The sequence below is a fragment of the Oryx dammah genome, unplaced genomic scaffold (assembly GCF_014754425.2).
Source record: "Oryx dammah isolate SB20612 unplaced genomic scaffold, SCBI_Odam_1.1 HiC_scaffold_11, whole genome shotgun sequence".
NCBI lineage: Eukaryota > Metazoa > Chordata > Mammalia > Artiodactyla > Bovidae > Oryx > Oryx dammah.
Window position 1 is genome coordinate 30,433,697 of NW_024070195.1, and position 14,868 is coordinate 30,448,564.

The 14,868-nt window shown below is 43.8% G+C and overlaps 1 protein-coding gene across 1 annotated transcript in view; it reads left to right on the forward strand.

The window, feature by feature from the left end:
- Positions 1–14,868, forward strand: part of TNFRSF21 (TNF receptor superfamily member 21) — a 65,504-nt gene that overhangs the window by 14,359 nt on the left and 36,277 nt on the right. Inside the window, exons 2-3 of the mRNA XM_040249506.1 lie at positions 3,381–4,032; positions 5,560–6,054. Coding sequence (XP_040105440.1) covers positions 3,381–4,032; positions 5,560–6,054 — 1,147 coding nt within the window. The remainder of the gene's footprint in view (positions 1–3,380; positions 4,033–5,559; positions 6,055–14,868) is intronic.

Below are 14,868 nucleotides of genomic sequence, written 5' to 3' on the forward strand. Positions count from 1 at the left end.
ATCCATCTCTGCCGTTATAGCATGGAAACTGCCATGGACAATGCCTAAATGAATGCCTGTTGTTGCTGTTTAATTACTAAGTCATGTCCAACTCTTTTGCGACCCATGGACTGTAGCCCACCAGGCTCCTTTGTCCATGAGATTTCCCAGGCAAGAATACTGGAGTGGGTTGCCATTTCCTTCTCCAGAGGATCTTCCTGACCCAAGGATTGAACCCCATGCAGGGATCTCCTGCAAGGCAGGTGGATTCTTTACCACTATACCATCAGGGAAGCCCAAATAAATGCCTAGGTTCCCATAAAACTTATTTACGGGAACAGGTGGCATGTGGGATGTAGTTTGCTGCCCCTTGGCTCAGAGGATGCTCTGTTTATCATTTCCATGGTCTTCATCATTGAGGTGGTTGAGCAAGAGAGGAAATGCAATCTACATGCTTGTCCCTGGCCTTGAGCTGCTTATAATCATTATGGGAAGATAAGTATATACACTTTGGAAGTCATCAACTAACATTACAAGGCAATATGTAATTAGGCACCAACATGATGAGCAGAAGAAACAGGAAATGGGGTGAGTTTGCTCATTGGTTTGGAATGAGCGTCTAGGAATGGTTGTAAAGGCTTCGTGGAGAAGGTGGAACTCTGACAATCACAGACACCTTGCAGTTGAATACACCTTGAATTGAATATAACCTAACCCAACCTGCTAATTTTACAAGCATGTAAACCCAGGTGGAACTGATCTTAAGCCAGAGCCTGGACAAGAACACAAGTCTTCTATTCTCTAAATCTTGGCCCAGGTAGTCTTTCTCTTTCAGGTCTGGTCCTCCCACAGTCTGAAAATACCTATCTAGTAAATTTGTAGCAGTAAAGAAGAGAAGGACCGAGAGGTTCCAAGTTATGGGTTATTTGGTTCTTGAAGAAAGGGGTTCTTAAAAGACTGAGAATAGCATGATTGTACCTATTATTTGGGATGAGAAGGAAAGAAAAGAGAAACTAGTGTGGAGTGGGAAGGGAAGGAGGTGAATATGGATTATAGAAAGATGCATGGGTACACTGACATGTGGACAAGGAAGCAATCCACATGTCCTCAGTAAGAAGAGTCTCTAACTTCTTTACATGTGCGTGTTCAAAGGCATATCCGTGCTGTTAGAGTACTTGACTGCTATAAAGAAGGAAGTAGTCTGTGTGCTCTGATGTGGAAAGATTTCAGTGATGCAGTAATAGAAGATGAACAAAAGCAAGTCACAGAATAGTGGGTATATATAGCCTTTCCCCTTTATATATGTAAACCAAACCCAAACCTGAGGTAGCCAACTTGGCCAAGTGAAAGCATGTATGTGTGTTTTATGTGTAAATGCTCAGAAAATGGTCTGGAAAGATGCCTACCATAATAAAGAGAGTGTTTCTCTGGGGGTGGGAGGCTTTGAGCAGAGACTTAAACATTTCACTCTATTTCATAATTATTAGAATGGTTACAAGGACTAGTTAGGGAATGCGGGTTTGACTTGTACACACTGCCATATTTAAAATTGATAACCATTAGGGACCTACTCTACAGGGAACTCTGCTCAATGTTATGTAACAACCTAAATGGGAAAATAATTTGAAAAAGAAGAGATAACATATATAAGTATAACTGAATCACTTTGCTGTACACCTGGAACTAACTCAACATTGTTAATCAACTATGCGCCAACATAAAATAAAAAGTTAAAAAAGAATGTTTATTTTTCTTATAAATAATGATTTTAAAAGAGCAATATTAAAACACGAAGGGAACTTCCCTGGTGGTCCAGTGATTACGCTTCACACTTCCAATTCAAGGTTAGGGTTCTCCTGGTTGGAGAACTAAGATCCCACAGGCCACACGGCACAACCAAAAAAAAAAACAAAAACAGTAGAAAGTGCTAGGTTGGGTGAGAGTTGGAGGGAAGGATCTGGCAGTTGAACTGGGTTGTCTCCAAAGTGGTTCTGGGAATCCCAGGTGATTAGAGACCAAAGGGGCCCGTCTTGTTTCAGGAAGTCCAAAACTTAGCTGGGGATCAGAATCATTGGGAAAGCTTAAAAACCAAATCAGACCAAAACAGATTCCTGGCCCCATTGCAGATCCACCTGATCTCAGATGATGGGCTGGGGATGTGGATTTTCAAAAAGCTTCTCAAGGTAATGTTGATGTTGCAGTTGAGGCCCCAGGCTTGCTTTGAAGCTCTGATTTAATTCCCTTGACTCGGTATCAAGGAGAGATGGAAGAATCTTTATCATAGAGAACCAGCCTCAGGTTTTCTGGCTCCTGTTCTCCTCAGCTTTTTTCATTGACTGTGTCTCTTGATTTAGATGTTTTCCCTAGCATCAGCTTTTAGGCATCATCTCAGCTTGTTTTTACATTTTATAGGGAACTTTCTTAAATGTTGTTTTTGAACTTTAACTGCCCTCCTTCCCATGCTTTGTTCTTAGGCTTTTAGGTGGCTGCAGGTCCATGCTCCATTAATCATGGCCTCAACAAATAGGAGGTGCATCTAAAAGTATTAACTCTGTTGTTTAAAGGTCATTCAGAACACCAAGGGCCTGCCTCTGATTTACAAAATAAAAAGAAAAGGCCATTTAGCTTTGTAAAGACAAAACCTTTGAAAAAAAAATCACACTTTGTCTATTGGTTAACGCCAACTGGGTCACCTGTAGTAACAGCTTGAATATTTGTATCCTGCCATCTCAGCTGATTTGTCCAGGTATCAACAAATGGCTACCCATCAGTTGGGTTGTAGCAGGAAGATACTATTCAGCAAGTTACTTTCCTCTTGCATTAAGATTTTAACTGCTGTGTAGCATTTTTAATATGAGTCCCAAAGTGCTTTCACGTTCATATTCTCCACTGATTTTATAATCAGTTTGCAGCTTCATTTTACAGATGGAAGAAAAGAAAGCTGAGGCAAAGGGCAGGCAACAAAACCAAAACTTTGCAGCCAGGAGATCAGGCCCCCTATGGAATTGTAGTCTGTTTTTTTTCCTCTCTCTCTCTTACGATGTAGCTGTTAAAAGGGCACAGTACTGGGGACTTCCCTGGTGGTTCAGTGGTTAAGAATCCACCTTCCAGTGCAGGAGACTTGGGTTCAATCCCTGGTTGGGAACTAAGGTCCCACATGCCACCGAGCAACTAAGCCCCTATGTGCCACCACTAGAGAAAAACCTAAGAGCTGCAACTAAGACCCGATGCACCCCAAAATAAATGAATGAATATTAAAAAAAAATGGCGCAGTACTGGTCAGACTTTTGATGGGAATGATGATGGTCGGGTAGGGATTGTTCATCCTTTCTCCTTCTCTTCCTGTGTGATATCTTCTTAGCTTTTGTTCCTCCTTTCCCTTTTTTTTTTTTTTCTTTCAGCTGGGATTCCTCAGTACCACCGGGGCTCAACCAGAGCAGAAGGCACCGAGTCTCATTGGCAAATACCACCACGTCGACCGCATCACCGGCCAGGAGCTCACCTGTGACAAGTGTCCAGCAGGAACCTATGTGTCCGAGCACTGTACCAACACAAGCCTGCGTGTCTGCAGCAGCTGCCCCAAGGGGACCTTTACCAGACACGAGAATGGCATTGAGAAATGCCACGAGTGTAGTCAGCCGTGCCCCTGGCCGATGATCGAGAAATTACCTTGTACTGCCTTGACTGACCGAGAATGCACTTGCCCACCTGGCATGTTCCAGTCGAATGGTACCTGTGCCCCCCACACGGTGTGCCCTGTGGGTTGGGGGGTGAGGAAGAAGGGGACAGAAATGGAGGACGTGCGGTGTAAGCAGTGTGCTCGGGGGACCTTCTCCGACGTGCCTTCCAGTGTGATGAGATGCAAAGCATACACAGACTGTCTGAGTCAGAACATGGTGGTGATTAAGCTGGGGACCAAGGAGGCAGACAACGTCTGCGGCCCACTCCCGTCCTCCTCCAGCACCGCCCCACCCTCCCCTGGCACAACCAGCCTTCCACGCCCTGAGCCCACGGAACCCCACGACGCCCCTTCCTCCACTCTCATTCCCAAAGGTAACTTAACCTCGTGAATTGCGTATGTGCGGAGGGCTCCGAGCCCTGTGGAGCGAGGCTGGGAGCCATGGTGCTTTCTCTATCTTGTCTATTCCAAAGTCACCCCTTGCAGATGGGGCTTGCCTTTTGTGGCTATTTAAAGTCTAGCTTCCATGGACCTATTAGAAACATTGAGACTCAGAAGTGTTAGCTATTAGGGAGGAGTAAATATCTGAGAACTAGGTGACATCAAGCTAGAAAATTAGAACCAGGAGAAACAAGGTCAGCGCGTAGCCTTGGGGAAATCACTGAACTTCTGCAGGCCCTGGTCACAAACTTGCCAATCGTATGACACCATAAATGAGTGATTTGGCTCCTTTAAGGTCCCTTCGGATTAAAAGGTTTCTAACACCCAGTCAGTCCTGGGGAGACACAGCCGGAAGGTCAGAAGGAGAAGGGGAGAAAAATAACACATCTGGAAGGGAAAGATGAACGTTGGATCCGAGGGGAGTGCGAGAAAAGGAAGGTCAGGCAGGAATGTCAGGAAACAAACACATTTGTGTCATATTGAGGGTAACTGGCGTTCACATCTGGAAAAGAGTTTTTTTATTTTTCTCCCATAGGACTTTATGTCCTTCATCAAGTATACCCCAGTTTTCCTCAGAATTCATTTTGAATCTCAGGCAAGAATAACATTTAGCTTTTATTTTCAAATTCCTTTTGATTGAGTTTAATTTTCATGAGATGATGGCCGAAAACTGTCCAGCGAGCTCTCACGTGTGGTTATGTTTGACCTTCTGATGAGACCCCATAAGGAAGGCCTTCTCACAGCCGCCACTAGAAATGAAGAAGCAGCTTCAGAGAGCTCCTGTGATCTCTCCAGGTTTGCTCAGGGGTCAGGTCCTGTCTCTCGGGACTTGAAATCCCTGGCTTTCATTCCTTAATGGAAAACTGCTTGTGGAAGCTTCTCTGAAAACAGTCCACTAAGCTGCGTGCCCAAATCTTGCTGCTCTATTACTAACACATACTAAGCAAGTCCTGCTTTATTTTGTTCACTGAGTATCCCACCAAACCTTTCTCTGGTCCAACACAGATTGGGGTTTGAACTCTTTCCTTTATCTTAGTTATGTTTTCCATTTTACCACTGCCTCATGAAATAGCCAGTTGGTGGGAGAGGAAGAATAAAGAAATTAAAAGACAGTGGAATTCAATTGGAGCTAGTTTTCTAATAATCAAAACAATTAAGAGTTGACATAGTACGTGCAGCACAGGAGAAGCTACTATGAAGCTCAGGCACTTGGTCCCTGAGATGCCCTTGCTTTTGGCAGGAGAGAGTGAGTTTAGCTGTTCAGCTGAGTTTTAACCTCCCACGTAAAGGCATTGTCAAGGTCTTTGTGAAAATGTACAATATCATTTATTCTAAAGCTCCATAGGTCATCTCTTCTTGGATTATCTGACCTGGTTTGGAGATGACTAGGAAGAGGATGAATGTGTAGATACCCTACATATAGAAAAGCTCTTCCCCCCTCCTTACTCTTTTTTTTCTAGGCATCAACTCAACAGAATCCAACTCTTCTGCCTCTGTTAGACCAAAGGTGCCAAGTGGCACCCAGGAAGGGACAGTCCCTGACAACACAAGCTCAGCGAGCGGGGAGGAAGGTATGAACAAGACCTTCCCCAAGCTCCAGGTAGTGAACCACCAGCAAGGGCCCCACCACAGACACATCCTGAAGCTGCTGCCGTCCATGGAGGCCACTGGGGGTGAGAAGTCAAGCACGCCCATCAAAGGCCTCAAGAGGGGCCACCCCAGGCAGAACCCACACAAACATTTTGACATCAACGAGCATCTTCCGTGGATGATTGTGCTTTTCCTGCTGCTGGTGCTGGTGGTGATAGTGGTGTGCAGTATCCGGAAAAGCTCGAGGACTCTCAAGAAGGGGCCCCGGCAGGATCCCAGCGCCATTGTGGAAAAGGCGGGGCTCAAGAACTCCATGACCCCCACCCAGAACCGGGAGAAGTGGACCTACTACTGCAATGGCCACGGTGAGCCTGCCAAACTCGTTCCAAAAAGAGATCCCACAGTTTTTGGAATCTCTTTTTATACCACGTGCTGTTTGATCTGGTTGTGATAGGAGAAATCAAGTGGTTAGCACGTGATTGCGGTAATGTTCAGAGAGAATTACTCATCTCTCCTGGTTCCCCTGTGCATTTAAAGGACAGTATTTCCAAATGAGACGTGACAGTGACCTTCAGGGTCTTTGTTTGACTTTGTTGTGTAACAGGTGAGGGGATCAAGTTCAGAGAAGTTTGGCTGCCTTGACCCAGGGGAGTCAGTCTTTTGTTTCAGCAAAGGTGGGACTGGATCCGTATCTCCTGATGAGGCTGCTGAGAAAATAGAGGGAGGAAAAAGGCAACTTGTCTCAAGTGCGGTTTTTCGAATTTGAACCTTGCCTTTAGGTTCCTATCACTTTACCCACATGTATTTTTCCCCTCTTATATTTTTAGGATCTCATCTCTATCGGGAAGATAGGAAGGCTTTTAGGGTTTTAGATACCCAAAGCTTAGTATCTTGATCACTTGAGGCTGGCCCCATATCTCTTACCTAGTTATCAGTGTGTATGAGTATGGGCTGGAATATTTCAATTTTTTCTCTTTGGAGGGCAAAACATAGCTTATGAAACTTTTCCTGGTAGCTAAGTGTGATCTAAAGACTGCAGTTTTCAGACTGTGGCAGTAAAACTTCCATTTCTTTAATATTAAATAAGATTTTAGCCCAAGTTTTGATAATGCCATTCAGGATCTTTCTCCTTAAAGATAAAGGCGTAAAGCTTAACTTCCTGTAAAGTGGTTTGACCTTTTGTCTTGAGTCTTAAACTTGCTTATACTCTTTGGCCCAGCGGTTCTATTTCTGTGAATTTATCATAAAGATATAAACCAGAAATACTAAAAAAAACAAATTTAAGCACAAGGATCTTGAACTTTTCATTCAACATCATGTATAATAAAAACCAAAGTAATCGAAGGGTTGGTTTTAGGGAAATGACTAAGTAAATTGTGGCATATCCATATTATGACTGTGAATATTACATTGAGGTGGAGGATTCTGAAATTTTTATTTTTTTTAACCCATGACATGGGAAAACGTTTATACAAGATTAAAGAATAGAAAAAACCACCATACTATACACCTTATATAATCTTAGCTATCTTAAAACTTGGGAATAAATTCTGAAAAACAAAATGCCAAAGTGACAATTTAAGTTTCTTTCAGTTTGGTGGTGTTTATGTGGATTTATCCCTTATTGTTTTGTTTTTTACCCAAATTTTCTTTAACAAGCACATGCTACGCTTATAATAAGAAATGTGGAGGAAGTTTAAGAAAATAACTCATTTTATTTCCCTTTGCTAATTTGTGTGAATGTCAAACCAAGTGAAAGACTGGGGTGAACTTCTTACTTGGGATGAGCCTGCACAGATTTGAATGAAACAACCTTTTGCTGGCAGCTGAAGAAGGAAGACTCCAATTCTCCCTTTTTAAGAAAAATCATTTTTATATGGATATAATTGCAAAACCACAAAAAAATTGCAAAACCAGTACAAAGAATATCTATATTCATGTCCCCAGGTGACCTATTGCAAACATTTTGCCCTTCTGCATTATCATTTGGTCTTTTTCTATAAAAATATGTAAGTTTTATGTTATAAAATGTGCCAGGTAATTTAGTTATATATAAAATGTCATATAACATAATATACAATATATAGGTAATTTCCCTGATGGCTCAGATGGTAAAGAATCTGCCTGCAATGTGGGAGACCTGTGTTCAATCCCTGGGTTGGGAAGATCCCCTGGAGAAGGGCATGGCTACCCAGTATTCTTGCCTGGAGAATTCTATGGACAGAGAAGCCTGGAGGGCTAAACATAAAATAGTTTTTCTGAACCATTTCATGACCATTTATGGCAGCTACTTCAGTATTTATTTCCTAACAAAAAGGATATATTCTTAAAGAATAGCAGTTTTCAGCTTCAATAAGTTTAACATGGATACAATATTTTAATTTACCATGCGTATTCCTCAGTTGTCAACTGACCCAGTAAAAGGCCGGTGATAGACAGTATGCTTTTTCCTGTAATATAGGGTCTTGCCTAAGATCTGATATTTCATTAAACTGCCCTTTAAGTGGCCAGGCAGAACCTTTGTTCTCATATATCTAGTTAGCAGAAACAATGTGTCCACCCTGTTCAATTAAAGAAGCGACTTCATTCTTTCAGTAGCTGTGTTTATGGATTTGGTTATGGACAGCTGTATTTCTAAAAGTCTCTTGCGGTGTAGTTTTCAGAATTCTTGAGAATACAGGAAATTATAGAAGTAAATCTAGTCCAGCAACACAAAGCAACTTAATACAACGATCTTAGGTGTTTTTATGGCCGCCGTAACCTTGTAAACTACTGTGTCTCTGTCCTTGAAACAATCCTATTTTGCAGAAAGAATGGAAGGGCCAAATCAAACAATACCTGACCCTACCTTCTGAGGAAGCAGAGCTTCAGCATTCTGTTTTTCCAGCTAAATCACAGTCATCTCATTCAGATGTTATCATCTCTTTCAGCAGTTTAACCTTTTTCCCTAGGATTTTGCCTTGGGAGGTTTATATTTAATATATATTTTTTTTTTAAAGGAAGATCTCTTCTTTCCAAATTGCTGTCCTCAAAGGTACACTCAGGTAAAATCCCATAACAAAGAGAGGTTCTGTTTCAGAAAAACCTTTCCAGGTGCTCAGAGAGGCCTCTGGAAACAATACCTTGTTGATCTGATTGCAGTGAGTTCTGGGCAGCAGATAATCCTGTATAGTAAGATCATTTTCTGGTCCTTATCCATTTCACACTGAATTGTTCAGGAGGATAAGGGTGAGGATAAAATCACCTAGTCCTGGGTGTTCTGCATAAGAGGTCATGTAAGACTTCACTTACCCTTGCTCACCTTAAGCAGATGGTGCTGTGTTGCTGAATGCCCTGTAGACCCCAGCACTCTGAAGCCAGACCAGTGGTTCCCACCTTCCTCATCAACAAGAGCATCTTTTTTTTTTTGGTGGTGGTGGGGGTCCTCTCGCCCCTTATGGATTTATGGTTTTAAAGTTGAATTCCACAAAACTGCTACCCTACTTTCATGGAATCCTAGTGCTGGAAACACAAGATGAGGTCTTATGTGGCCAGGAGGAAGGGAGACTGAGAATGCTGTGGCATTTTGTGTGTTTTATGTTTCCTTCACTTCTAAAGTCATAGCAATTTTCTGTTTGGCCAGTTGGCACTGTACTCCTTTGAGCTCGGTCCATTGTGGGAGAACTGGTCTTTGTTCAAATTTTTATTCATTTATTTAATTTTGTTTGTGCTGGATCTTCTTCGTCTCTGCACAAGGGTTTTCTCTAGTTGTGGTGAGCAGGGGTACTCTCTAGCTGCGATGCACAGGCTTCTTATTGCAGTGGCTTCTCTTGTTGAGGAGCACAGGCTCTATGGCACTCGGGTTGCAGTACCTGTGGTTCTCAGACTCTCGAGCACAGGCTCAGCAGTTGTGGTGCAGGGCTTAGTTCCCATGTGGCATGTGAGATCTTCCCAAACCAGGCGTCAAACTCGGGATTGAACTGGTCTTTATTAGGCTTATGAAGGAAGACCATTTCCCGGTTTCACAACTCTGCAGAACTTCCCCCTCTTTCCAGGAGAAGCAGTAAGAAACAAATTGTAGGAAGGGAATTGTGATTGTGTTTCTCTTATAAATATTTCCCCGAAGTTGCAGGGGTTGGTTGGGGACAAATGCTGAGTAACTGGAAGCTGTGCCCTGGATGTATCTGAACAACATTAATATATTCTTCAATCAGATTTCAGGAATGACATAACATTTCATCTGAATTATTAAAGCCACCATAAGCAGTGTTCAGAAATGAAGAACAAATGAAGTGCATTAGGAATTCAATAATGAGTACTTTTCCACATTTCTCTGAAGTGGGACTAGGGGGTGTTTGCTACTACCAACCCAGGCGAGATCTTGAGGTGATTTGGGGTTGCAAAGCACCCAAATAAACTGTGACTTTCTAATATAATTTTCTAACCTTATAAGAAGGGTCTCTGCCACCATTAAGTTTTCATCATCTACTTTTCTTTAACAAAGACTGGGACCATCCTTAGGCTCCCGTGGAGGCTCAGTCAGTAAAGCATCCCCCTGTCAGATGCCGGAGACACAAGAGACTCTGGTTTGATCCCTGAGTCGGGAAGATCCCCTGGAGAAAGAAATGGCAACCCACTCTAGTATTCTTGCCCAGGAAATCCCATGGACAGAGTAGTCCGGCGGGCTATCAACCTTACTGAATGCCATATCCTGTTCTAAACAGTTTTATAAGTTTAACTTAATTTTCTTAACCCTATGAGGTGACCTACTGCCATCACCATTTTCAGTTCAGTCGCTCAGTCGTGTCCGACTCTTTGCGACCCCATGAATCGCAGCACGCCAGGCCTCCCTGTCCATCACTAACTCCCGGAGTTCACCCAAACCATCGAGTCGGTGATGCCATCCAGCCATCTCATCCTCTGTCGTCCCCTTCTCCTCCTGCCCCCAATCCCTCCCAGCATCAGAGGCTTTTCCAATGGGTCAACTCTTCGCATGAGGTGGCCAAAGTACTGGAGTTTCAGCTTTAGCATCAGTCCTTCCAAAGAACACTCAGGATTGATCTCCTTTAGGATGGACTGGTTGGATCTCCTTGCAGTCCAAGGGACTCTCAAGAGTCTTCTCCAACACCACAGTTCAAAAACATCAATTCTTCGTCACTCAGCTTTCTTCACTGTCAACTCTCACATCCATACATGACCACTGGAAAAACCATAGCCTTGACTAGACGGACCTTTGTTGGCAAAGTAATGTCTCTGCTTTTGAATATGCTGTCTAGGTTGATCATAACTTTCCTTCCAAGGAGTAAGCGTCTTTTAATTTCATGGCTGCAATCACCATCTGCAGTGATTTTGGAGCCCCCCAAAATAAAGTCTGACACTGTTTCCACTGTTTCCCCATCTATTTCCCATGAAGTGATGAGACCAGATGCCATGATCTTCGTTTTCTGAATGTTGAGCTTTAAGCCAACTTTTTCACTCTCCTCTTTCACTTTCATCAAGAGGCTCTTTAGTTCCTCTTCACTTTCTGCCATAAGGGTGGTGTCATCTGCATATCTGAGGTTATTGATATTTATCCTGGCAATCTTGATTCCAGCCTGTGCTTCTTCCAGCCCAGCGTTTCTCATGATGTACTCTGCATATAAGTTAAATAAGCAGGGTGACAATATACAGCCTTGACGTACTCCTTTTCCTATTTGGAACCAGTCTGTTGTTCCATGTCTAGTTCTAACTGGTGGGAAAACCGAGGTGCAGAGAGTCACTTGCCCAGGGTCACACAGCTATAAAGAATTAGTGCCAGGTTTTAATCTCAGGCACCGATCTGACTCTGGACACTGCTCTCTGATTCTCAGAGTCTGGATTTATAAAAAAAATCTTGATTTTAATTTTTCCAGTGTTAGAAATTTCTAGGTTTCTGTGGTTGACTTTTTTTTTTTTTTTTTTACCATGCCCAATCAAGAAAAATTTACTTCCCTTAGCAAAACCCAACTTGTTCTGAAATAAAACAACCATAAAATTGTCATCAGTAATGAGTTTGCCTCCACGGAAGCCACTCCGATTACCTCCTTTTCCCTTTTTCTTGGATTGCCTGCAGTGGAAGCATTCTCAAGCCAGGTACCCAAGGGCTGCAGGCTCTGAGGGCCGTTTGAAAACAGAAAAGCTGTTTCAGAGAAGTCCGAGGTGACGGAGTTGTGCTCATAGGAGCTCACATCTGTTGAACTTGGTAGTGCTTTTCTCAGCCCTGGATGGCAGCAGCAGCAGCAGCAGCTGCAACCAAGAAACCCCCCTTGCTTTGCCAGAAGCCTCCTGGACTCCAGATTCCAGACGGTCATCCTGTCTGTCAGCCCAAATTTCCTATGGCAAGTAGACTTGAAGTGTAAACACCGGGGAGCCGGGCTGAAGGGAGCAGATTCTTCCACTGACGAGGCTGCCCGGTCCTTGCTGTGTCCTTAGGGCTGCAGGCATCTCACGGGGAACAGGCAGGAACAGGCGGGCTGCTTTCCAGTCCCCCACTCCCCACCCTCTGTCTTTGCCACCTCTGCTTCCAGTAATGCTGTTTCCAGCAGACGGCACCTTTCGGTGGATTCTAGGATGTTTGAGAATTATAAAGCACACACAGCCGTTGCAGGAGAAAAGCCTCTTACCGCGACAACTTCAAAAGCATTACCTCGTGCAGAGTGGAGGGAGGTGTGGCCTTTGCCCTTGAAAGGCTGCTGTCCTCCCCAGGCCCACCCTATGGTGACTTCTTCCTCTAGACTTTAGAGGACAGTATCTATGTTTTATGGAGGAGGAACGGCAACCCACTCCTGTTACTCTTGCTGGGAAAATCCCATGGACAGAGGAGCCTGGCTAGCTACAGTCCGTGGGGTTCCAAAGAGTCAGACATGACTGAGCTACTGAGCATATTTGTTTTTGATGTATATTTTAGTCTCTCATTTATCTAACTAACAGTTTTTGAATTTAAGCTATTTGGGATACTGGAAAAACACATCAGCATTTTCACCACGTAGGGCTAAAATACAAGCAGGGAAAAAAAGTCCCTTACCAGTGAGTGTCCTTGAATCAACCTGGTCAGGTTTATGTAAGCAGATTTTGCAGAGGAGGAAGAGTTGCTAGAATTTTGTTGATCGTTCTTCACGAGTAATTAGTTGTTACCCTTGCAATGTGTGTACAGAATTTGATGTATTGGGTTGCTAATATGTCAAATTGTAAAAAGTAGGTGGGTTCAAGTTTATAAATTAAAAAAATTCTTACTATATTTTGTCAAATTAAAGATGCCACTGATTGTGGGATGTACTGTTTATACTCCAATAAGGAGAAAAAAGAAGGCAATCACACCCCACTCCAGTACTCTTGCCTGGAGAATCCCATGGACGGAGGAGCCTGGTGGGCTGCCATCTATGGGGTCACACAGAGTCAGACATGACTGAAGTGACTTAGCAGCAGCAGCAGCAAGGAGGAAAAAAAAAAAACACTGCAACGGAGCTATGGAAAGGCATTGATTAAAAACATATCACTTATATGTAGAATCTAAAAAAATGATACAAATGAACTTATTTACAAAACAGGCTCAGAGATATGGAGAACAAATGTGTGGTTACCAAAGAGAGAAGGGGTGAGTGAGGGATAAATTAGGAGTTTGGGATTAACAGATACATACTACTATATATAGGGCTTCCGTGTGGCTCAGCTGGGAAAGAATCCACCTGCAATGTGGGAGACCTGGGTTTTATCCCTGGGTTGGGAAGATCCCCTGGGGAAGGGAAAGGCTACCCACTGCAGTTTTCTGTCCTGGAGAATTCCATGGACAGAAGTCCATGGAGTCGCAAAGAGTCGGACACGACTGAGCGACTTTCACTTTCACTATATATAAAATAGATAAATGACAAGGCCCTACCATATAGCACAAGGAACTATATTCAATATCTTGTAATAGCCTATACTGGAAAAGAATCTGAAAGAGAGTATCTGTCTATCTGTCAGCCTGTTTTTGCTGTATACCTGAAACGTTATAAATCAGCTGTACTTCAATTTTTAAAAAGTGCTTTCAGATATCTTAGAATGTCTAAAATATGGTGGCAATGTGGTAGCCCCAGTCCTGCCTCTTTTCCATGAAGTCTGACGGCCTGATTCTAACTGCGTTGTTCAGTTCTGAGTTTTCCACTGTGGCCTGTTGGCTCCCTGGCCTCCTTTCTTCCTTCCTTTGGGTCTCCTCCCACCATTCTGGCTGTGCCTTCTTCAACTCCTTGGCTAGGTCCTCCTCTTGGACCCCACCTCTGAATAATGGCGAGCAGGCTCCACCTGCACAGATTCCCTCCCTGGGTGACCCATGGCTTTACATACCATTTATCCGCTGGTCATTCCAGGTGCATCTTCCAGCCTGGATCCTGCACCTGAACTCAGGCAGAATGCCTACCACCTGCCTGACGGACCCAGATGTCCAACAGGCACCTCCCACTTCAGATGGGAAAATCTGAATCCTGAACCATCCAGTCCACATCAGTTACCCAATGCAGCAGATGGCGCCTCCAGTCTTCCCCCTGATTAAAGTGAAAGTAAAAGTGAAGTCGCTCAGTTGTGTCCGACTCTTTGCGACCCCATGTGACTGTAACCTATCAGGCTCCTCTGTCCATGGGATTTTCCAGGCAATAGTACTGGAGTGGATTGCCATTTCCTTCTCCAGCGGATCTTCCCGACCCAGGGATCGAACCCAGGTCTCCCGCATTGTAGATAGACGCTTTACCGTCTGAGCCAGCAGGGAAGCCCTAAGCAGACCTTAAAGTCTGCTAGGTTGGGAAGATCCCCTGGAGTTGGAAATGGCAACCCACTCCAGTATTCTTGCCTGGAGAATTTCAAGGACAGAAAAGCCTGCTGGGCTGCAGTCCATGGGGTTGCCAAGAGTCAGACACGACTGAGCATGCACGCATGTTAGAGTCATCCTTAACTCCTTTCCTTCTTTCTCACCCCATATTAGATCCATTAGCCAATCCCACCTGCTCTATCTTCAAAACAGATGCAGAAGCCGACCATTTCCCCTCCTTTTCGCAGCCACCACCCTGGCCCAAGCCACTGTCACCTCTCTGTTGAATCATTGCCTTGACATCTTAACTGGTCGCTCCGCTTTTGCCTGTGGCCCTTTTAGTTTATTCTTGACACAATGGCCAGAGTGATCCTGTTTGATGTAAGTCAGATAGTGTCATTTG